The sequence below is a fragment of the Amblyomma mixtum genome, chromosome 4 (genome assembly GCF_055824585.1).
Source record: "Amblyomma mixtum isolate Tamu chromosome 4, ASM5582458v1, whole genome shotgun sequence".
Classification (NCBI taxonomy): domain Eukaryota; kingdom Metazoa; phylum Arthropoda; class Arachnida; order Ixodida; family Ixodidae; genus Amblyomma; species Amblyomma mixtum.
In genome coordinates this window covers 160,680,442-160,705,091 of record NC_143015.1, presented here as the reverse complement: position 1 = coordinate 160,705,091, position 24,650 = coordinate 160,680,442, and the positions used below count along the sequence as shown (strand labels likewise).

At 47.4% G+C, this 24,650-nt stretch overlaps 1 protein-coding gene and 1 pseudogene across 1 annotated transcript in view; both read left to right on the top strand.

The window, feature by feature from the left end:
* LOC149349028 (uncharacterized) overlaps positions 1-5,154 on the top strand; it is a 28,077-nt gene extending 22,923 nt beyond the window's left edge. The window contains exons 6-7 of the mRNA XM_089541885.1: positions 3,194-3,404; positions 5,131-5,154. Coding sequence (XP_089398011.1) covers positions 3,194-3,404; positions 5,131-5,154 — 235 coding nt within the window. The remainder of the gene's footprint in view (positions 1-3,193; positions 3,405-5,130) is intronic.
* A 13,207-nt stretch (positions 5,155-18,361) lies between these two features.
* LOC149349027 (sodium-dependent glucose transporter 1C-like) lies at positions 18,362-21,243 on the top strand (annotated as a pseudogene).
* Positions 21,244-24,650: the final 3,407 nt, after the last annotated feature.

Below are 24,650 nucleotides of genomic sequence, written 5' to 3'. Positions count from 1 at the left end.
CCTTAAGACCCAAAAGGCCTTGGTTCACCGGACGCGGGCGGCGTTGCTTGCCAATGGGGCCCCGGAATAGGGGCTCCACCTAGTATTGTTAGGGGAAAGGGCCAATAGGGCCTACCCCAATCACCTCTCTGTAAATATTTATTGCATTATAAATGTTTTTCACCACCACCACCACCACTCCCAACGCCTTCAGTTTGGCGTTGGAGGTAGCCACCGGGAGGTCCAGTGCTCGCTTTGTTGCCTTCCTGATGATGGCTTCTATGCGCTCGTCTTGCGAGGTCCAGGTGTCCACCGAGATATGTGAGACAGATACATTTCCTTTCCTCAAAAGCCAATTTACCGTCGAGCAAACTGGCGATGGCATTTTGTGGACTCCCTGGCAGCGTTGCAAGACGCTGTCGCGTTACACTTTTAGAGGCAAAGCTTAACATCTTTACCACACATCAGTGACACAGCATCACCGCACTTTAGGCCAACAAAGTGTCCCCCTGAATTTTACTGGGTCTTTGTCGGAAGGACTCAAGAAAAATTTTCCGCTTTAGCCACACGGCATTCGATACCTCGAGATTGAAAACGAGGATGGTGTGCCTTACGATCGTACCATGAATTTGGGATTGCATGTATTAAGACGAAAACCTTTAATGGCTCATACTGTCGTCCATCCGTTAACAAAACGTGCCACATGCGTTTAACTCGGGAACTAAAAAAGATAGAAGAAAACCAATGGTTGCTTCTGATGGCGGAGGAAGAAATGAACCTAGAAGCGAATTTTGATGACTGTAGATTAATTAGTTAAGTAATTATAGGCAAGAATGTCGAAACTGCATCGAAATATCGCGGACGTCGATATAGCCACGGGAACGGTGTGACGTCACATCCACTGGAAATCGTCACGGCATAGAGAAAATTGTGATAGAATGGTCGGATAAATGTCGGATTTATTTATTTATTTATTTATCTTTTACCCACAGCGCCATTTGGCATTACAGTGGCGGGGTTGATACAGTAACACAGCGCATAAATGCAGGTAAATACAAAAAAAGGGAAACAGCAGCCCAAGCATTCACAAAGTAAGCAAAGAATAACAACATTGACGCAATGCGCATCTATGTACATAATTTGAGGTACAAGAAAGTCAATTGTGTTGTTCACCCAATAAACGTGTATTTGAGGACAAAGCACCAACGCAGTAGACATGCATATATAAAAAACTTCAAATGTGTATTATACGCAGGTATACTGCGCATTGACAGGAAGACACAGGTATACACAGTGGAACGCACGAAACAAGGAAGCAGCGCACAGATAACGACTTGTGTCAACACAAGTCACAAGATTTATGTCAACATAGATAGAAAAATGTGTAATGAAGCGTAATTAACACTTAATATCCCTGAAAGATATATAATTTGGGTTTCGATATAGCCACGGGAACGGTGTGACGTCACATCCACCGGAAGTCGTCACGGCATACTGTCCTCGGCTTTCGTCTCTCAACACTTTAGTTGCCAAAGTGTCCTCGCAATTTTTACGAAGGAGCACGACGGCGCTGCGTCATGCAGATCTTGACGTACGGCCAGTTAGATGGTATTTTGAAAAAGCAATTGCAAGGTATATTGAAGTTATCAAACTTCAGGGTCCGTCATATTGAGACGTTAAACATCATTAGAGAATTTTAGCCTTCCCAAGTCAGTCATTGGTTGGCTGCTGCTTCTTGTGGACATATTGTAGGATCCTGTAGGCAATCAAGGGAATTAATAACAAAAGAGCGGCAGTATAGCTTAGTGGTCTAATGCAGCGACGAGCAAAGCCGATCTGTTAGGGCCGCCGCGGATTCCAATCGCTCTCGGGGCCATAAAGTGATTTATAGATTTGTTTATTCCAATATGTCATCCGATCACGTGACACTACCCCTGCAACGCTTGCCCTCTCCGGTAGCAATAGCCATACCGTCGCATCCTCCTACCTCCTCCGGTGGTGATAGATTTAAATTAGGAAGTGCGTGCTCCTTACAAAAGTGGTCTATAGAATGTCTATAAACTTCTTATAAACTATATTGCCCTGCTATAGATATTTATTTTTTTTCTATTATAGCTTATCGAATAGGTCTCGTACTAATAGTAGGTTGCCAAGAAACACAGTGAGGGCAGGACGGACACAGGGCACGAAAGGACGCGGCGCGAACGAGCGCGCAGAGAAGATCGCAATGCATGTCATGGTTACCTACCAATGAGCCTTATGTTTAACGGAAATCAAAAAGATTTCTTATTCGCGCGGTCCTTTCCTTCTCTGTGTCCCATCATGTCGTGCACCGCAAGTCGTGGATACGTTTTTAGCTGGGAAGTGTCTGCGAAAATCAAATTGTTCTAACAAACTGAAGACACAAAACTACGCAGGAAACAGGACACAGAAAAGAAGCAGACAGGACGAGCGTAGTCCTCGTCCTGTCTGCTTCTTTTCTGTGTCCTGTTTCCTGCGTAGTTTTGTGTCTTCAGTATGTCTTACCAACTAGCCTCTCATCACACACTTCTAGTGTTCTAACAAAGTTCCGCGAAGCTGGGAATGCTTAATTTCTGTGGCATGGTGATAATTGCCTTGAAGTCGATTATTGGGTTGCGGCAGAGGGCGATTTTAAAAATCCTCCTCTTCCTATGGGTCCCGAGGCAATAAGCCGATCATATCCCGGCATTATCTGTATCTTACCGGTACTCACCTATGGGGCAGAAACATGGAGGCTAACAAAGAGGGTTCAGCTTAAGTTAAGGACAACGCAGCGAGCTATGGAAAGGAAAATGATAGGTGTAACGTTAAGATACCGGAAGCAGGCATAGTGGGTGAGGGAACAAATGTGGGTTAATGCCATCCTAGTCGAAATAAAGATTGAGAAATGGGTCTGGGCAAGGCATGTAATGCGAAGGCAAGATATCCGGTGGTCCTTATTGGTGACGACGTGGATTCCAAGAGAAGGCAAACGTAGTAGGGGACGGCAGAAAGTTAGTTGGGCGGATGAGATTAAGAAGTTTGCGGGGATACAGGGGCCGCAACTGGCAAAGGACAGGGTTAATTGGAGAGACATGGGAGAGGCCTTTTCCCTGCAGTGTGTGTAGTCAGGATGCTGCTGATGATGATCCCGGCATTATGTGGCTGCCTCAGAGAGCGCGGTGAGCTCATCGGGCTTCCCTCTTCTTTGCAGGGTCAAATTTTGGCTTCTGAACAGTGACATCGTCTCCTTGCCCCCGACAGCGACGGGGCAGGCCGTAGTGCTGCTGAAGATGTACAGGGACGGCTTCACTTACTCGTACGCCGACGAGGCGTCCACTGCACCGTTAAACACGCAGTACACTTCGTTTCAACTGAGCCAAGTCTTCATCACGTACCCCGATGTACTGACGGAGTACAAAGTGGTGAGTCCGCTCTCAGATAGCCACGGCTTGACGCTCAAGGACCCTGGTGAATCACCTAATGCCGGGCCGGTTGAAGGTGTCCGATAAAGCGTGCCTAAAGTCAGGCCTCAGAGAGGGGGTCGGCCTTTATTTTCCCGCAATAGCCGTGTGCCCTTATGACCCTTATAAAAATGGTCTATAGACAGTCCATAGACTTCTTATAGATTCTATCGCCTTCCTATAGATATTTCTTTTTGTCTATTCATAGTACATACACTGTCTATAGACAAAAATATACTAAAAGTGTACGGCCATAAATCTATAGATTGTCTATAGACTGTCCATAAAGTTTGTATTGCCTATAGACCGTTCTCTAGGATTTGCCTATAGATAGTCTATAGACTTTATCGACAGAATCCTATGGACAGTATGTGGACTGTCTAAAAATGTTTTTGTAAGGAAAAAGTGGTTCAGGCCGGCCTTTCAAGCCCTATACATTGGCTCCGTTCGCTTCAAGCGGAACAAATGCCTACTATTTCACGCGTTTATTCAAACACCGATGCATACAGGAGTACAGTCGGGGACAAAAGTCTCCGGACCACGTGTTCCTCAAACGAAGCTTATAGCTCTACTATCACACAGCGGCTGGAGACCGCACTTGTGGAGATGAAAGAACAAAAATTTAACTTTTACCCCCACAAGTGTGGTCTCCAGCCGCCGACTAATAGCAGAGCTATCGACTTCGTAAGAGGAACACGTGGTCCGGAGACTTTTGTCCCCGACTGTACAAGAGAAAACTCGTCGTACGGCGGCTTGAGGAGTCCTTGGGTCCCAAAATACAGTGGCAGCGGAAAGCATAAAGATATGATGAAAAATATTTACAGTTCTATGATATCAAAGGAATCGGTTGCATCATCGTATTAGCATTTTTTGCTCTTATCTGCGCTCGAAATCCAAGGAAGTTGCATGTGGTCAACCACTAACAAATTCTTGTTATGCCTAGTTTCAAGCGCATCAAACAACTGGGTGTATAAAACAGAGGTTCGGGGTTCTGTAGTTGATTCCGGTCGGGATTGGAACTAGCACTGTCGCGTTGGGTGACGTTATTAATGCGGAAACATTCTATGGCTCTGCCGCGTCAGCAAAAAGTGTCCGCAAATTTTGTCCGCACGATTAAGTCTTTCTCCGAAGATAAGTGTGTGAAAGTGTGATTGTGACAGATAGTGTGATAAAATGTGGCAGTGGGAAAAAAATGGGTTTAAGAGGTGTAATTAGTAATTAATTAAATGCGAGAAAACACGAAAAAATGTACTTAGGCGTCCAAATAGTGATGGACGTCTATATAGTGCATGGACGACAGAACAGCCACAGACGTCAATATAGTATGTGGACGTTTTGCTTTCGCATTGCTCCAGTGTGGGTGTGAAAGTGTGATTGTGACAGGTAGTGTGTGATAAAATGTTGCCGTGGGAAAAAAAATGGTTGAAGAGGTGTAATTAGGAATTAATTAAATGCGAGAAAACACGAAAAAATGAACTTAGACGTCCAAATAGTGATGGACGTCTGTATAGTACATGGACGCCAGAACAGTCACAGACGTCAATATAGCATGTGGACGTTTTGCTTTCGTATTGCTCCAATGCGGTCGCCTCAGTGATCTCAAATTTTTTCGTAGGTTAGACTCCAAACTATTTTTCAGGAATGGACGCATTTTGGGAAGAGTAACTGTTTTTTTTTTCAATTTCAGGTAACGGGCGAAACATTTTCCTAGCCAGTCAAGCGCAGGAGCGGAAGACGTCCCTTTCAGCTATTCGCACGACATGGCGTAGTGCCTGCTACGGCTACCACCTGTGTGCCACCGGCTGTGCTGCCAATAGGGCGAGGGCGTTTCGGTTTCTCCTGGACATCATCAGTAAACGAATACTTACCTTCCCACGCTGTTGCCAGCTGCCCAGCCATCGCTCTACGCAATCGATCACTTCTGCACTTAAAAAGGCGTGCTGTGAACGAATTTATCACTAATAAAGCCATTCATTATGATTTCTGGAAACTGTCGATGCTCATCGCAAGTTGAATATGCGCGACACTATTGGTTTTTAAACGCGTATGTCAGTGTTACAGAGACGATTGACTGAAACTTCAGGTTCTGTCACGTACGCATTAGACAGAAATATGCCATTTCCGGCCCGAATGCATACTAATTAGGAAATAAGCATAACCTTAACATGCTGGGTTAAGCATAGCCTGTCCTTGGAATGTTGGGTGAGGAATCGCGGAAACGGGATGTGAAACCTGAAATTGGCGTTGAAAACAAATTTTGCTGTCTCCGTCCATTTGCTTATGTTACCTATTTATATTACCTTTTTATGTATCTATATTGTAGTATTAAATTATCTATTTATTTCAAATATACTGTAGCCCAAAGGCTAAAGAGGGTGGGAAAATAACAATGAAAACATAGTAGGAATGTTAGTTGAATACAGAAAATAAACGCTACCTTAAATGCAAAGAAAAAAACACATGAACGCAGTGAAAGGCATCGAAAGGTGCGTGATATAGAAGTGTCTTTTATGCGAAGCATATTAACCTAGGTTTCGGGCCTTCGCCCGACGCCCGGCGGTGGCCACGATTGACCTTCAAGTGACCTTCAAGTAGGTCAGGTGACATGACGTCAAGTGATGACGTCACACCGGCTGCAGATGGGGCCTCATATCGCGCCGTCGGTCGCCTCCCGGCGGTGGCCACGATTGACCTTGAAGTGAGATCACATGATGTGACGTCACGTGATGACGTCACACCGGCTGCAGACGGGGCCTCATATCGCGCCGTCGGACGTCGCCCGGCGGAGGCCTCCACGCTTCGGTTCGCGCCGTCGCGCGCGACGCGGCGGCGGCGCCACCATCGCTGCATCGCGGGATATGTGACGTCACGCCAAGGATGAGGCGGCGCGCGCCCGCCGTCGCGTGAGTCTCTGTGCCCGCAACCGCGCCAGCGTCTTTGCGCCGGGCGTGTATGCGCTCAAGATGCCTCCAAACGCTAAGGACATGCTTCGCATCCACTGGGCTTAACCTTGATAAGCCTCCAATTTTTTTTCTTAAAAACTAAAAGTGCACGTGCCGACAGCCAATTTTCTGCGGAATAACTTCTTTTACGGGGCAAATATACGAATAAGCAGACAATCCCACATTTTGCGCATGGATAGCTCTGCATGGCAATGGCAATACGAAAGGAAAAATTAGCTGTGGTGCTACCCGGCTCAACCCTAGTAAGGCGAGCGAACGATCTTTTAATCATAGTTTATCCAATCTGACGCCTTTCCATTGACGGCGACGATACATTGTCGAAGCACTAGTTCCGGCACGTTGCTCATCCAGCACACGCCACACACTCCTATATAGCAAACGGTGCGTCACGTGACTTCCGGCAGTTTCGAGGCTGCCTTCGGTTTCGCATACGCAGCTGTGGCGCGGCGCAGCGAGTCACGTGATTCGATAGTTGCGAGGCGAGCGAGCTCCATCGGCTCAACGCGCGCAAATGTGGCGAGGCGTGGCGAGACACTTCGCATGACGTCAGAGCCGCGCCTCCGCTCCTCCTGGTTTGAAGGTCAAATTTCATAGCCACATGACCTTCAGCTTCGTACGCGAGAAGTAGAGCTTTCGCTCCAAAAAGTGGAACATGTCGGTCCAAGAAAAAAGAACGCACGCTCTTGAAGCTCAACACCAGTGTGTGGAGAAAGGCACCATTCCATTGCATGACAGTGCGTACGAAGGTCGAGGATTTGAAAAGACAGGGGGGGGGGGGGGGTAAAGGCTTGTCGTTAGGCTGTATTCATGTATGGAAGTGAATTTCGGTTATACCTGAAATGTTTAAGATTCAGTACGAGAATCGGGGACCACTAGAAGAGACTTTTGGAAGTCGGCACGAAGGATCCATTGAAGACGCATTACCAGGGCTGATAGTTGAGCTTATTTGTGTACGCCCATCTCGAAAAATACAGGCGCTAACTTCGAGACGCGGACACAAGAAAACCACAGGACACAGCGCAAAATCGCGCAAAGTTTTTTATTCAAAGGCTACACATTTCCAAAAAACAAGAACAACAAGCCGGCACTATCGCACGCCACCTGCCAGCATTTTGAGCGGAAGATTAAGAAAAAAATCCCGTCCGATTTTCCGAAGAAACATATCTCTTTTCCAGACAAAGAAGAAAAACTGGCCAAAGAAAGACGAACACACATGGAGAGAACAACACAGGACAAAGGCTGGCCTAACAACTGAATACTTTATTGAGTACAGACCACCGGGTAATCTCTACACATGCGCCAAGGCAAGATAGACACTCAAACATGGTCATTAATATAATCAAATTCCTTTGTCGTCAGCGCAATCGATGGTGAACTGACGCAAGCATCACCATGTTTAGCAATTTGAAAGGCCTCAAAGATTTTACGAGACTTACGTGTTTTTCCATCGAAACGTGGGAAACATTTGCAGTGACACCTACTGCAATGCAAAGCAAGATTACCCGGCAAATGTTCCCCACGTTTCGCAGATGTCACCATTCCGGGCTATGGAAAAACACGTAAGGCTTGTGAACTCTTTGAGGTCTTTCAAACTGCTAAACATGGTGATGCTTGCGTCAGTTCACCATCGATTGCGCTGACGACAAAATAGTTTGATTATATGAATTACCATGTTTGTGTGTCTATCTTGCCTTGGCGCATGCGGGGTGGCGACCCGACGATCTGTATTCAATGAAGTATTCAATTGTTAGTCCAGCCTTTGTCCTGTGTTCTCTTCATGTGTGTCCGTCTTTTTTGGCTGGTTTTTCATCTTTGACATGCCATACCAACAGACACACCATTCTGCTCAGCTTTTCCAGACAGGCCGATAGACGGATTGCTCGCATATGAATCTGGTTTTTATGCGTTGCATATTGCAATCACTCAGTTCAGCCCTTGGGCGCGGCCGGGCAGCCACCATTGACCTTTAGCGCAACCACGTGACGTGACGTCATGACAGCCGGAGGAAAATCTGGGCCCCAACTCGCGCGGTCGCGCGCGGCCGCAGCCACCGCCTGACTCCCGCTAGGGGCGCTGCGCGGGCGCGTGACGTCTTGCCGAGAAAATCGAGTGCCGCCAAGCAATACCTCTCCCTCAAAAAAAAAAAGAAAGACCGCGCAATATGCAACGCATTCTTGGCTTAACCAAGCTAAGCCTGGGCATCTTTTTAGGATGTGAAAAGATTCCACTAGCTTCCACGTCACCTGCATGACACAGCATACCAGTGCGCACTGCGACGGTGCATTTTCTCATTCTGTTGACTGCACGCGGAAAAAAAAGTGAATAGCGGGAAGCCTGATCGCGGATAGTAGACTGCCCTTAACATTAGAAAGTAAGCGTAATTGCTATTGCAACCGTTTTGATGCGTTAGCATTGCAATTATCTGCTCTTCCCTTGAACATCTGCACAGAACTGATTGAAAACATGGCGATTTCTTGAAAACTGAGTGAATCACCAGATGCTAATCAGTGATTACCCCTCCAGTCTTAACGTTTTCTGGAAAGCATTCCTGAGGATGGTGGTTTCGTTGGCATAAACTGTAAGCTATTTCGAAAGCCGGCAGCTCATCTGCTGCTTTTTTTTTAAAAAAAAAAACCTAGGCAGCATTTATTCTTTAGGAATGAGTGGAAGCAAGTTTTATATTACCTTACAGCCGGTTATCTACCCTGCTTTATTCGTTTGCAACAAAATTTGTGTCTGTTTTATCGCGCTCTTTCCTTACGATAAGCCGAAGTGCGTGTAGTGTTTCGGCATGTATGCACATGTCTTTTTGCTGCGAACGTGTACAGCCGTAGTGTGTTCACCTGAGAAGAGGAAGAAAAAAAATTCGGAAAGGCAGATAGACGCTTTCGTGGCCCAGTCTTTGACGTTAGTTGCGCTGTGAGAACGGGTGCCTTCGTGCGCGACATCGGTGGATCGGCTACCCTTTGCGACAGGATACTACGAGTGAGTAACCGGCTTTCCCTCCTCCTGCCCCTCTATTTCGGCTTGCTTTTGTTTCATGAGTGTGCTTCGGATGCGAATGTATTCGTACTACGACGCACTTAGCGCTTTGCCTTTTAGCACAACTTCTTACCGGAACTCCATGTCTTTAATAATGTGTAGGGGAAAATTGGGAAACTGAGGCGCAATTGGAAAAAGCGCATGCTTAATTAAGGAATGCTCAAATAAGGTTGAAAGCGCGTATGCTTTCTTTTTCATGCTGAGGCTTCTCGCAACGCGAATGGTTCCTAAAATGATCAGAGCAATTACAGGGGCTAGTTGTGGTTCATCGTGTGCGGAAACCGCGCTGTACTTGAACAAACAATACACACTTTGAGTACGACAGACGAAGCGCCTGTCGTTCTGTAGTCTGTTATTCTGTCGTCTGTTATCCTGTCGTCCTCAAAGTGGATTTGTTCAAGTACAGCGCGGTTTCCACACGATCTTAAAATGAATCAGTTGCGTTTGTGGTAATTGCAGATTTTTCGTGCATTAATGCCAACTTGTTCTCCTGTACCGTTCTGGTTACGAGTACTAGGTCTATTCTGCCTGATGTTGCCACCTGCTTGCCATCATGGCCAAGTCCAAGGGCGGGCCAGCAGCCCCAATATAGCGGTTGCGCTGATTACAGTGCTCTTCACGACTGCACAGCACTTCTTTGCAGACGTGAGGGTGCCCTAGATGGAATGTATTTGTTTTATCTATTTGCTATTGTTGTCGATGTATTTATTCCACCTTGATTCATACCGGCAGCGAAGCACAGACACAAAGAAAAGGAGCATGCAAAAACGCGGACGAACGTTGTTCCTTTTCTTTGTTTGTGCTTCTTCGCTGCCGGTATGAATCAGGAATGTTACCAACTTGTCCAAAAATGTGTTTTACTCAAGTATATTTATTCAATCTGTTCATTTTTTCATGAATGGGCGGAAGCCTTGCAAGGACACCTACCGGACTGCTCTGAACTTGAATGCTTGCTTGATTTCAACTCGTTCGCTGAGCACGCGCGAAGCGTGCTCTCGTCACGCTCCTGTGTTTTTTTTTTAAATTCCAGTGCATTGCTACAGTTGCTACAGACGCACCAACTGCTGGTACTGTGCAAGCTCATCCCGTGTCATCGGCTCTACTCAGACGGAGACAGTGCCTGAGGTAAGCACGAGGCATATACCAGAAAAATTGTGGATACGCCTTCGTGTTAAAGGAGGTTTCGCTGTTACCTTAACTCTCCTCTACTTCCCGATCCCGGCCGCGGCGGTCGAATTTCGATGGAGGCGAAATTCTAGAGGTCAGTCTACTGTGCGATGTCAGCGTACGTTAAAGAACCCCATGTGGTCGAAACCCATAACTCTCCTCTACTCGGGTAGAACTGACAGCAGAACGCCAAATGCCCCGCAAAGGGTGCTCTCTATCCAATCTATTGCATCGGCTCATTTTGGTGACGTCCTCAGCTGCCTTGTATCTCCAAGGACTGTTCGCAGATGCGCGCCGGAAAACGCAAGGTGGCTGATCGGGACGTAATGACAATGAATGAGCGGCATAGATTTGTTGCAGAGCCTTCCTTGAAAAGCATTGTCCCTCTATTCTTGAGTTGTACCCTTCTACAGGAGAATTCCGACTCCCTACGTTTTGAGTGTGTGAAGGTCGGAGATCCCTGAGGGCGTTCAGTAGTGATGGGAGTACGTTTGGAGGCCAAGGACCACACATTCGACAGAGCTAGTGGTGACCCTCTAGAGAGGTCTGCATAGGAGCTTGATTCTGTCACTGAATTACCGAATCCCCCGCTATCCCCACTCCTATTTTAATTCCTGTAACCAATTACCGACAACCCAATTTCCTTATGTACACCCTGCTCTACCTATCTTTCCAAGAACAGATAAGGGGGGTCTTCCCGGGAACGCTACCCGGAATTGTAGTTCAGTTCGCGTAGCCCCTTCTCTTCATTTATATTTTCACCTACAAGTGTACAAAAATATGACTGTGCTCCCTTAGACATGTTCATTTACATCTAATGTTGTTTCGAGCCTTTTGTGAGATACCGGTGCTGATGGGGGCCTATAATTTTTTAATATTTTTATGGCAGCCGCAACAAACACTGTCCATACATTGTACAGCCCGTTATACTTAGCGGCACGGTCCGCGACACTTATTTTTCATTCATTCATTCCTCCCCTCATCGTATCTGTCACTGCAGTGTATGATCCCCATAAGCCATACAGTGACCAAGATTGACGTAGGCAGCCCTACTCTGGCTATACAAAAATTGTGCCGTACACAGCGCTATGAGCACGTCAGAAACGGGCTGCTTTAAACAGCCCATTTAAAGGGTCCTTTTGTGGGCCTCAATTCTACTTTTCCGGAGTGTGTTAAAAGCTCGGACGTAACTGACTCTCATACCGAGCGTCATACTTTGGCGCTTGTTTGGCGCATAGAACTCTGTAATGATGAATGAAAGGGTTCCGTGTTTTGTTTGCATTTGGATGCCCCTTGCTTCATCGTTACTGTTGTATTGATTATTGGGGTGCAGTGACTCGGGAATCGGTGCTGCTTTATAAACGGTAGCTCTTGATAAGAAATACGTAATGCTGCAACCACAGCTTGTTATGTTCCTTTTTACGTTCTTATCAACGTTGCCACCCAGCTTTTATCAATCCATCTTCGCTATGCTACTTGGAGGCGGGTTCGATCCTTTAAGGCGAAAGCCTTTAATGCCTCATCGTTATCGGCAGAAGGTTGTCAGCAGAGGTGTCACGTTTTTTCTACTCAGACCAGAAAAAAAAATCTTTGTGCATGATAGAATTCGAACCACCATCCTTCCGTTCCGCAGCCGAGCGTGCTAATGACTACGCTACTTCCTTTTTTTCTTTCTTTCATGGTATTTATTTACATGGTTTTGTACACAAAGGATATAATATACATGTGTGTGTGTTTATACGCACACACAAAAAACTATTTACATAGAACTTAGGTAGGCGCTACATGGCCTAAACATGATAGTAAACATATCAGAACTAAAAGGCCGGTAAGCCCAACCTGACTCGAAATCCTATGATATGATTCTTCTCATTGGACTTCATAGCCTTTTGCCACCGCGGTGGCTCAGTGGTTATTTTGCTCTGCTGCTGACCCGAAAGACGCGGGTTCGATCCCGGCCGCGGCGGCTAAATTTCTTTGGAGGAAAAATTCTAGAGGCCCGTGTACTGTGCGATGTCAGTGCACGTTAAAGAACCCCAGGTAGTCGAAATTTCCGGAGCCCTCCACTACGGCGTCTCTCATAGCCTTAGTCGCTTTGGGACGTCAAACCCCATAAACTAACCAAACCAAATATCATAGCCTTTGGAAGGAAGGAAGGGAAAACTTTATTTACACTAATGGTTTTTCCTGCGGTTTGGGGGCATCTTCAGAGACGTCTTGGTTCTACCCCCAGGAGCCTTCTCTGTCGAAGTCGTCCGCCTCTAATCAGTGGTCGGTTGCCCTCAGTCCAGGGCTCCGCTGGCCACTGCCGCCCGTTGAGCTCGCTGTACCAGACCTTGTTGGTCTTCGCAGCGGTCGCTGGACAGCAGAGTCTCCCACTGCTCCGCACTCGGGTTTTGTATTTTGGGGACCACGTCTATGTTTTGGCAGGCCCATGTGATGTGGTATAGTGTAGGTTTTTCGTCGCACCAGGGACATTTGTTCGTGTATATCGTAGGGTGCATTTTGTTTAGTATATGTAGGTTTGGGAAAGAGCCTGTTTGTAATTGTCTCCAAGTGACAGCTTCCTCTCTGCTGAGAGATTTGTGCGGTGGGGGATATCGCATTCTTCTGCCTCTATAGTTCTGTAGTATGGCCGAGTATTCCCTGGGTGCTGGCGCGAGTTCCGCGGTCTCGTCGGAAGCTCGGAAAGTAATGTATCCTCGAGCTATCCTGTCGGCCTCTCGGTTCCCTGCCACCCCCGTGTGCCCCGGTACCCACACAATTTTGTGTCGGATCTTGTCGTTTTGTTCTTCCCGGTTTTTAATTCTGTCACTCGCTGCGAGGAGTATACGGAGCGCGTGACGACCTATCCTGCCATTCATGTAATTTCGGCAGGCTGTTTGAGAGTCCGTAAGTATTGTTAGTGACCGCCCGGTTCTATAGCCCTCCGCCACCGCTAGAGCAACGGCTACTTCCTCGGACTCTGCAGCTGTGCAGCCTCGGAGAGACGCGCTGGTCATTTCGCGTAAAGACGAATCGACCACCGCCGCTACAGCGATTTTGGTATCTCCTCCTCTCCAAGACGCGCCTGTATACACGGTCGTGGCTTGAGGAGCGTATGTTTTCTCGATGAATTCGGCCCTCGCTTCTCTTCTGCCTCGATGGAGGTTGGGATCCATATTTTTTGGTATTGGCGCTACCTTGAGGGTCTTGCGAAGCTCGTCGGGGATCGTTGCCGTCCTCGACATTTCTCGCATCTGCTCGCGGTATCCGAGCCTCTGCAGGAGCGCTCTTCCTGTCGTTGTTTGCAACAGCCTGAGTTTTTGCGACTCAAGCTGCGCCTCTCGTAGCTCCTCAAAGGTGTTGTGTAATCCCAGGGCCATGAGTTTTTCTGTAGACGTGTTGCGTGGTAGTCGGAGCGCTGTCATACGCTTTGCGTAGCAGGGCATCCGCTTGTTGTATTTCATTTTTGTTGAGGCACTGGTAGGGTAGGCTGTACGTGATTCGACTAACTACTAGGCTTCTGACTAGTTTTAGTGTGTCTTCTTCACGCATGCCATGTCGCCTGTTGGTGATGCGGGTGATCATGCGTGCGACTTGTAGCGTTGTTGCTTTCAGTAGGGTAAAAGTGTGAGTACTGCGCTGGTTGGATTGAACCCACATGCCCAAAATTCTTATTGTTGTCTTTTCGGGTATGGGCGTCCCTTCTATGTAGACGTTGAGTTTTAGGTCCTCGTTGGTTGGGACGGTCCGGTTTTGCTTGCCTCTCCAGACTCTCAGCAGTTCCGATTTCTCGGTCGAGCATGAGAGTCCTCTTTCTGCGAGGTATTGCTCTACACAAGAGGCCGCTTGCTGTAGCCTTTCTTCCTTCTCTCCGAGACAGCCCGTGTTTGTCCAGACTGTTATATCGTCAGCATAGATTGCATGCCTGATGCCTTCGATGTTCTCTAGTTTTCGAGCTAGGCCTATCATAGCTATGTTGAATAGTATGGGTGAGATAACTGACCCTTGGGGTGTTCCTTTGTTTGGAGTGCGAATTTTTTCCGATCGAAGGTCTCCTATGCCGATGGTGGCAGTTCTCTCGGACAGGAAGGCTTTGACGAAGCCGTGGATTCTGCGTCCGCAATCCAGGTTGTCTAGGCCCGTAAGGATCGCTTCGTGGTTGACGTTATCGAATGCCCCCTTGATGTCCAGGGCCATTATGACATTTTCTCCCGTCCGAGGTACGTTTCGCAGGACATCTTCTTGTATTTGGAGGAGTACGTCCTGCGTCGAGAGCTTCGCTCTGAAGCCGAACATGGTATGTGGTACACAGTCGTTGTCTTCCATATAAATTTGCAGTCTGAAAGTCACAACCCGTTCGTAAAGCTTGCCAAGGCACTACGTGAGTGATATAGGCCTGAGGTTTTCAATTTGTAGCTTTTTACCAGGTTTAGGTATCATTATTACTTCGGCGTGTTTCCAATCTTCGGGAACCGTCTCCGCCTCCCAATGTTTGTTAAGAAAGGTGACGAGCTCTTGTATGAGGTCGTCGCTCAGGTTGCGGATTAGGGCGTTGTCGATTCTGTCCGCTCCGGCTGCCGTGTTTCTGGTGGTGTTTCTTATGGCCGCGTAAACCTCTTCCACAGTTATGGGGCGGTCGAGTTTCTCGTTTTCGGCTCCTCGATACGTTCCTTGGTATCGCGGTTGTGATCGCCGAAACATTTTTCTCGTGCCTTCTCCAGTTGGGCGATGTCTGATCCCTCGAAGGAGTGGATGAACCGGTGGATGGCTTTATTGTTTTCTGATTTTATTTTGGTCGGATCGATTAGTGCTTTTAAGAGATTCCAGGTTCTGGCCGGCCTAGAGTTCCCCTAAGTGATTCGCTGAGTTGGTCCCAATTTTGTTTCGCGAGTTGCGTCGCGTATTCTGCCGCCTTTGCCGTAATTTCTGCTATCTTTAGTTTTAGTTTCCTGTTGTGTTTTTGCTTCCGCCATCTTTTGGTGAGACTGTGTCTCGCTTCCCATAGTCTGAGGAGGTGGGCGTCTACTTCAGGCGTTGCTGTCGTTCTCCTTAGACTTTTTGTGCATCGTTGTCGCGTTTCTCTCAGCATGCCGCTCCATTCCTCCTGTGATTGGATACCGCCTTCAGATTTGTTGCAAGCCCCGCGAAACGCGTTCCAGTCAGTGATTTTCGCCTGTCCAATCTGGCGTCTTATGGTGTCGGATGCTATTCGTGTCCGGAGGATAAAGTGATCGCTGCCTAGATTTTCCATCATGTTTTCCCACTGTGACTCCCTGCTGTTCCTTACGAAGGTGAGGTCCGGGCATGTGTCCGTGCTCACGCTATTCCCGATTCTCGTGGGGGTCGCAGGATCTGTGATTAGACTGCAGCCAAAGTATTCCGCTACTTCCACTAATGTTCTTCCCTTGATGTCTTGTTTCTGGTATCCCCAACTCCTGTCCATGGCGTTGAAATCTCCTACGATGATGAGTGCATTTTCTTTGGCCAGCTTGTGCGCTCCATAAAACAGTTCGAAGAGTTTGGCTTTTCTTTGTCTCGGCGGGCTGTACACGTTCAGTAAGAACGTGCTGCGTCCCTTTCGCTTTTTCGGAATAAGTTCAACAAGCGCGTGTTCAACGTCGGTGTCGGCGATGGTATCGTGCCTGATGGCGGTAATGCTTTTGCTGACTAGGACGGCCGCTTTACCTTCGTTTTGACTCTCGTAAACCTCGTACCCTTGTAAGGTCGGCTTGATTCCGGTCTCTTGGAGCGCAATTGCATCAGGAGGTGTGAGTTGTTTGTTTATATATTGCTTTAAGAGGGCCTGCTTTTTGCGGTAGCCTCTCCAGTTCCATTGCCAAATATCTAAGTATTCTTGTTCTTGCCGATACGTATTGGTCATGTTTACGCGTTACTGCTGTTGCCTTGTTCGCTTGCGAAAGCTGTTAGCGCTGGACGGTTGTACGCCCTTTCCCTAATGTTTTCGGTATGTTTTTGCTTTCTAAAAGCGCTTCTGATCTCTGAGATTTGCCCTTGGAATTGTACTTGCATCTTTTGAATTTGCGATTGGATTTGCTGCATCATATCCTGCATCATCTGCAGCATCATCTGTTGCATTTGTGTTTCAAGGTCTCCTTCGTTCGATGCCTGTGGTTGTCGTTTTGGAAGGGCTCTAGTCGTGTCGAGTTCCCGCTGTTCTTCCTTTAGTGTTTTTGTGAGTTCCTCAACTTTGCGTTCGAGCTCGTTTTGTTTGATTCGAGCCAGTTCTAGCTCACGTCTGAGCGCATCGCTGTTCGCGTCCTTCGGTTCTGTGACACGACTGTCTTTGTTGTTTGTGTTGTTTATGTCACTACCCTTTCCTACCGAGTGCGAAGCAGTGGTAGAAGCCCAGCTCACCTTGCCGCCGCTTGTCTGGGAAAGCTTCTTCTTTTTCTTTTTCTCTTGCTTCTCCCCCTCCTGTGGGCCGGCTGGTGGTAGAGGCGGGAAGGAGTTGGACCTCGATCGGCTCCTCGATGTCTCTCCCTCTGAGCTGAGCCATCGCTTGGGTGGTCGCCCGCGTTGGTCGCTCCGTCCTCTGCCTCCTGTGGGTTTTGGTCTTGCTTTTTTCAATCTATCTCGGCACTCCTTGGATCCGGTCCGGTGTGCCTCGCCACAGATTATGCACTTGGGCGCGCACTCGTGGTTGTCGGGCGGGTTTGAAACTCCGCACAGTCCGCACACAATAATGTTCGGTGTGGGGCAGACGTCGGAGCGGTTTCCTTGCTGGAAGCAGACGTAACACACTTGCCTAGTGGGGCGGTACTGGCAGCATGGTACTTCTCCTCCGTAATATATGACGAATTTCGGCAAGACCGGGCCGTCGAACGTGAGCACTGCCGTCTTGGATTTTCCAAGCATCCTTGCCTGAAGTATGGTCACTCCTTGAGTTCTGACTCGTAAGTGTGCTTTGAGTTCTTCAGGAGGGGTACCTGGGTCTACACCGTGGATCACGCCGCGCAGGACGTCTTCCGGTGCTGCCACGTAAGCGTTAACATCATAAGTCTTTCCGCCAAATTTGAGACGGGTAATGTGCCGCACTAGCTGTGCCGTTTGCTCGTGCGGGGTGCTAACGATAATGATATTGGATCCGGTGCGAAGCCTTACAAGTAGGTCCTCGTCCTTGCATTGCTGGCCGTTGAGGATGTGAGGATGTGGAGGATGTGAGGATGTGGAGTGGAAATTCCTCGGAAATGTGGAAATTCCTCGGGCTCGCGTATGACAGAAAAGGTGTCTGTTTGCAGGATGTCAAAATACGTGAATATGACCAGCAGTTGCCGCTGCTTGCTGTCATAGAAAAATACTGCATAAAGGATTTTGAATGAAAATTAAATGTGAAAAAGATTACTTCTTATCTGAAACACCGCATTCTTTGGTGAAGATTTGTTTTGCTGGAGAAAAGTTTATTGAACTAGAGCGTGACGCCAGCTAAAAAAACAGAAAAGTTAGAGGTTATTACATCTCAGAGAGAGCTGCATAACAGCATTCACTTTGATGCCAGCTTTATGCGTTCGCCGCTACCAATTGTCCAGGTTTTTCTGCGTGTATGTGTCCTGCGCTGGCTATTAGAACAGCTCGCGCCCAGTAAGCTGTCATGTTACCATCTTTGTTTTATGCATGCACCTTGATAAACATCAGAGACTTTGGTCATTGTTTAACCCATGCCAGACTAAAAGTATCGGGGTCAGGTGTGCGTCACTACCGTGCAGTCATGGTACGTGTGAGTATCCTGTTAGCTTATCGATCTCCAGAGTCAATCTCGTCCTAAGTCGTTGCATCGCGGGCAACAGGAAGCTGCACTTCCGCAGACGTGGTGATCATTCGCGCAGCTTGTGGCACGCCGATGTCTTTTAAGCAGGCTCCACACAAGAACAGAGCTGGTTTCCTCCTGTGATGAGATGAGCATGCAAAAGCACTAAAATGCCGCATTTATTGCACCTTCACAACTCTTCTCCAGGCGGCAAGCTATACGACACGTACAACACCCAGGTCGTGTCCATACTGGTCATGGCGTTGAGCTGCTTCGCAGTGCTTATGGTCCCTCTCAGTGGAAGCCTACTGCTGGTGCATGTCATGATGTTCTTCGCCGGACTTAGTCTACGAGCATTTAGCACGGGTGAGTCGGGCGCTTGCCTCTTCGTGTAGAGGCGCCCCCTTCCATGGCCATCAGTATGTGAAATACAACAAACGGCATTAGTTATCACGAAACGAAAGGAGTGAAAATCATTACTCATTACGCGTTCCCTTGATGATTTATCTAATTAGCCTGTGAGGAAGGATTTCAGTTTGGTGTGGGGGCTTCTGAACTATACTTATCGGCGTCAAGATGAAGTGGCAGAATAATGAACATGAAGGGGGGGGGGGGGGGGGGGGACGTACCATACAGCTTGCTCAAGAGACCCAAAATGAAGTAAAAGGCTAAGAGCTACTTTGCCGTCATTTTTAAACAGAATCAAAGCAGGAATTCTTCCTCTGAGGTTTGCGCTTATGGTGAAGTGCTTATTGAAAAAATTAAATTAAAGTTCATTGCCGTCGTATGGGCGCACTAGTATTATAAATTTTCTTGTATTTAGCCTTTGCTCCGGCCGTGCTTTGTAATGTTTCGTTATGTTTACGACTCATTTAGTTATCTCCCATTTGTCACTGCTCCCTTTGGCATCGGTCTTGAGGAATGGGGTCACACTTTCCAAGGGATAAACACGCCCATGAAGCCGCATACATTCATAAACGCCTCCCACAGATATGGAGCACTTCCTGACTGGCGAGGACGCCTGAGAATGACTGAGCCCGACGATGAGTTTCACATACCTGACAAGCATCCTCAGTGCTGCTTGCATCTTGGGAGCAGAATTGTGGTGTGGTGGGCAAACAAATGGAGGGTCGTGACTTCTGTGACGCGGCCGCACTGGATGTAGCTCCAGTGGTGTGGTTGGCTACGGCGCCGAGTCCAAACCGGTCATCCCTGTTGTTGGTCGATTGCTTCAGCACCTGTTTTTGTGGTCGTCCTCCCGACTGAAGTGACGGCCTAATGAAGCCAAGCCAAAATTAGCCATTACAAAATAAAGCCATTCATCTAGGCAACGCTAAACGCACCATATCTGAAGACAAATTCTGAAAACTCACTGACAGCTTATGCAGAGATTTCAGGATTCCCTAGTCGCAACGCTGCCACAGAATATTGCAAATCAGTGTCATGTAAAGCTCTGCACATTTCAAGCCTGGATGGCGCTCGAAATGAGCTCCGTCTTATCGGGCTTCATTGGCGCGGCCTTGTAGTTTGTACTTACACGCCTTCAGATAGACGCACGGCCTGGAAAAATAGACGTTACCTTCAGTTCCTCGCTGTGTTGCAGCGTGCACTGTACAGAGCGGTCCCATTCCTGCTATGGATAAAGGCAGCAGTAGTTTCTACATGCCGTTTCGGCATGACAGTCTAAAGCTTTGTCTTGCAGTCTCAATAAGCTTTGGGTTTAGACTCGATTTTTTCAGTGACTAAGCGTGACTAAATGTTCCAGGCTAGCGTATTGACTTTTTTTCTCCTCTTGTTCTTCTTGACCTCAGGCTCAAACGTGTGGATCTTGAAAATGTGGCCCAAAAACTCCAGCCCTGCGCTATAAGTTTTTCACTTGGCCTCCGGCCTGGGTTGCCTTGCTGCCCCCCTAGCTGCGAGGCCATTCCTGTCTACTCAAGGCACGGCCCGCAGCAAAAATGCAACCATGCAGATACCCAATGCCAAATGGAATGGCACAGACTACTTGCCCATAGAGCCTCTGGAATACCTCAATGCAACGGTCTTTGACGACGCTCCAACCGATAGCACAATTTACTATGCGTTTGGAATTGCTAGCGGCTTCCTCTTCCTCGTAGTAGCTTCTATGGCCACCTTCTACTTCATCGACAACACCAGCTTCAAGACGAGGACAACAAATGCCGTGAACAGCGTTGCGAAGAGTACATAGGAGTCAGCTGGATACATACGCTTCGCTCGGATACTGTTAGCACTGCAGTCCGCCTATATCTGCGTCTATGTCGCCCTGGAGTGCACAATGGCACAGATGTTGACGGCGTTCGCCGTCAAGTGCGACCTGAACTTCTCCAAGCCTCTGGCCTCTCGTCTTGCGGCCGTTTACTTCGGTTGCTTCGCCGCGAGTCGCTTGGCTGCTGCTGTTGTCACGGTCAAGGTGTCCGCCTTCTCCGTGTTGGTCGCGTCGCACATCCTTCTCACCGCAACAGCTGCGGTCCTATTGGCGTGTGGTTCCAGCATTGCTGTAGCTTTGTGGGCCTGCAGTGCCTTAGTCGCTATTTCTGAGGGTCCTCTAGCGCCAGCAGTGACGGCCTGGGTAGGGAAGCACATCAACATCAGCAACAAGATGATGTCCATAGTAGGGCTCACAGGAGCACTTGGATCTCTGTCACTTCCACTTCTGGTGGGCCAGTTTTTGGACAGCACGTCCAATGTTTTCTTATACGCCGTCTTCACTGCCGTTATGCTGTCGGTAATAATTTTTTTCAGCATGTGCTTGTACCTGCGAAGGAAGCCTTTACTGAATGAGAACAAGCAGCTAATCGCGAGCGTCAACAGTGAAAATCCTGACCAAACGTCCTCCATGCAAACAGAGGGGCAATGATGAGGAAATTTTTTGCCCTAAAAAATTCCATTTATTTTGCCAATAAAACTATAAACATTGCAAATTTTGAGTGATTACTTCCTTCGATATGGCGATAACGATGCTTGTTTCTTTCTTCCCTTATAAAAATGGTCTATAGACCTTCTATAGACTTTTTATAGACTCTATAGCCATCCTTTAAACTTTTCCTTTTTTCTATAGAGAGTCTATAGAAAATCTATAGACTTAAGTCTATAGCTGCTTCAATTTCCCTTCATCTATAGACTGTCTATAGAATCTCTATAGACTAAGGTCTATAGCTGCCTCAATTACCTTTCGTCTATAGACAGTCTATAGTCTCTCTATAGATGAATGTCTATAGCTGGCTAAGTTTCTTTCTGTCTATAGACGGTCTATAGACACTCTATAGACTAAGGTCTATAGCTGTCTCAATTTCTGTTCGTCTATACATGGTCTATAGACTCTGTATAGACTAAGGTCTATAGCTGCCTCAATTTCCTTTCGTCTTTAGGCTGTCTACAGGCCCTCTATAGACTAAATTCTATAACTACCTCAATTTCCTTTCATCTATAGACGGTCTATAGACTCGCTATAGACTAAGGTCTATAGCTGCCTCAATTTCCCTTTGTCTATAGACTCTCTATAGACTAATGTCTATGGAGAGTCTATAGACAAGCAGTCTATTTATTAGCAGTTAGCAATTAGCAGTTTATTTATTTATTTATTTATTTCCAAATACTGCAGGCCTAGGTGGCCCAAGCAGGAGGGGCAAACAACATAACACACAAAAGAACATAACAGTACACAAAATAGTCTCTCTATAGACTAATGTCTGTAGAGAGACTCTTTCGTGTGTTATGTTCTTTTGTGTGTTATGTTGTTTGCCCCTCCTGCTTGGGCCACCTAGGCCTGCAGTATTTGGAAATAAATAAATAAATAAACTGCTTCAATTTTTTTCGTCTATAGATGGTCTATACACTGTCTGTTGACTAAGGTCTATAGCTGCCTCAATTTGCTTTCGTCTATAGACGGTCTATAGACTCTCTATAGACTACAGTCTACAACTACCTCAATTTACTTTCGTCTATAGAGTGTACACTATAGATAGTCTACTGTCTATAGACCAGCTATAACAATCCTAATTTTATCTAACAATGTTGTATACACTGACTTTCGACTAAGTCCCGAACAATGTCAATTTCTTTTTGAACTGCATGCTGAGGGGACCTGCATCTGGTGACCGCAACTATATCGGGAGTCCTCCACCTCCTTTGCTATTACGGAAATTAAAAAGTATTGTGTGAGGACATTACAACGCCCTCCTGTATATTGTTTTCAGGAGCCTTGATAAGCTCCTTTTCGTTATACCGTGACGTATATTGTCAATACAATTAAATGCTTAATGCTAACAAGTAAGCCGAGGAAAGGCAGCCGTTCTTGAAGTAAGGGCGCCCGCAAACTGTACTACATCGAACGAATACGCTGTCCCTTAAAGGAATTGCTTGACACAATTCCATTCCCTCTTTCGATCGTTACTGTCCAACGCGCTGAAATCAGAAACATTTCTCAACCGTTCTACATTTCTCTTTAAAACGTCCTGAAAATAAAGGGGGAAAGATGGGTGTGAGAATTCAAGGAAGTGCCCATCCCTTAGAAACACCTTAGGAGAGTCTCAAAGAGTCTGGTCCTCTGTGGGATTAACATCTGCTGTTTATACCTTTGCAGTTTGTATTCACGTGAATAAGTGCTGCGACACAACAATCACAAAGCCAGTATTTTTTCGTTGCTACCCTTGCACCTGTTGCTTCGGAGCCGATGACACGCTGATGTCGCGCACATCAGTTTTCTAAACACGAACACACGCAAAAAAGACGTTCTGCTATGCAACATTATAATTATCATTTCACAATTGTACCACATACTATTCGGTGGCAGATGCGGCGCGTATACGGACAAGAAGTTAGATTTCGGTTCTGTTTTCACGAAAACAATAAGGTTTTAACAGGGTAAGCGAAGAATTTAAGCTTATAAACCAATTACCTTCGGTGGTCTTCGATATCAGATAAGCTGCGCACGGCAAGAGTGCGAACAATAAAGATACGACCGTGAAATGGGTTTCAGTTTCACGTTTTACCCGTTTTAGCGCGAGACGGCGGAAAATCATTGCGGAAGCCATCGGGTTCTCGACTAATGCCGCTTATCTCTGTGCCGCTGTCTTTACTGCCACGCGGAAAGGCAGTCTGCGCGATGCCCTTGATGATAAGCCGCTCCTCGCGAGCTGTCTACTAGATTTTTCGTGTTTCAAGGTAGATGCGCGGCCAGAAATGTCGCTTCGCCTGTGAATGACGGCCGAAATTGAAATGTGCGTTAGTTAGCGCCGTGTGAGCTCAATTCACGTTGCACCACAGAAAACGTACTTACATGCACTCTCGTTCTGTGGTGAATTACATTTATTTTCTAATCCTTGTGTTATCGCCTGTCTGGACCATGGAGTGCTGTTCTTTTTGAGGTGTGCATTGCTTGCTACGTATGGACGCTCGATCGGTGCGCGTCGTGGACGCCGACGTTTCAGCAAAGGTATCTTGTAACGCTATAGACTGGAGCGCGAGACGTTTGTCAAAGTTGTAGTCAAGCGGCGCTAGAGGAAGGCTTATAGTGTGATGGGTGAATAAAATTCGTTGCCGGCGCGAATGGCCGGCGTGCTCAAACACCGCGAAGAATCCACGAGCTGCATCCCGTCGCCCCTTCGTTGCACACGTATGGATTCGTCCATGTCTGTCATCAGAGCCGTTGGCCGCCGCCGCTGGCCTGCGGGCACGGTGTAGCTGCGGGCACTTCTTTTTGAAAGCTGGGTAAAGGTCGGCTCGACAAGAGGTGGCTTACATTTCGTTCCAAGTGGTTCTTTCATGAATCCCGCTCACGCGTGCACAGATTTCTCGAATAACATTTGCGCGAGAGGCAAAGTATGTGTTTCTGGTTTCAGACTGCTACGTTACGAAAGCGCCGATGTCCCTTATTTGCGCCTAAAATGCAATTCAGCTCTCGTGTTATTATAGCTGCGCCTGTTGAAGGCGTTAATTGTTTCATTGAAATACTTCCTACTTTGAGCGCGTTCAATGCTTTCGCTGATTTTTCTAGCAGCGTTAGGTTAGGCTACCTCCATGCAAGAAACGCACCTCTTTACTGCGCGCCCCGCCGCGGTGGCTCAGTGGCTACGGCGCTCGGCTGCTGACCCGAAAGACGCGGGTTCGATCCCGGCCGCGGCGGCGGAATTTCTTGAAGGCGAAATTCTAGAGGCCCGTGTGCTGTGCGATGTCAGTGCACGTTAAAGAACCCCAGGTGGTCGAAATTTCCGGAGCCCTTCACTACGGCGTCTCTCATAGCCTCAGTCGCTTTGGGACGTTAAA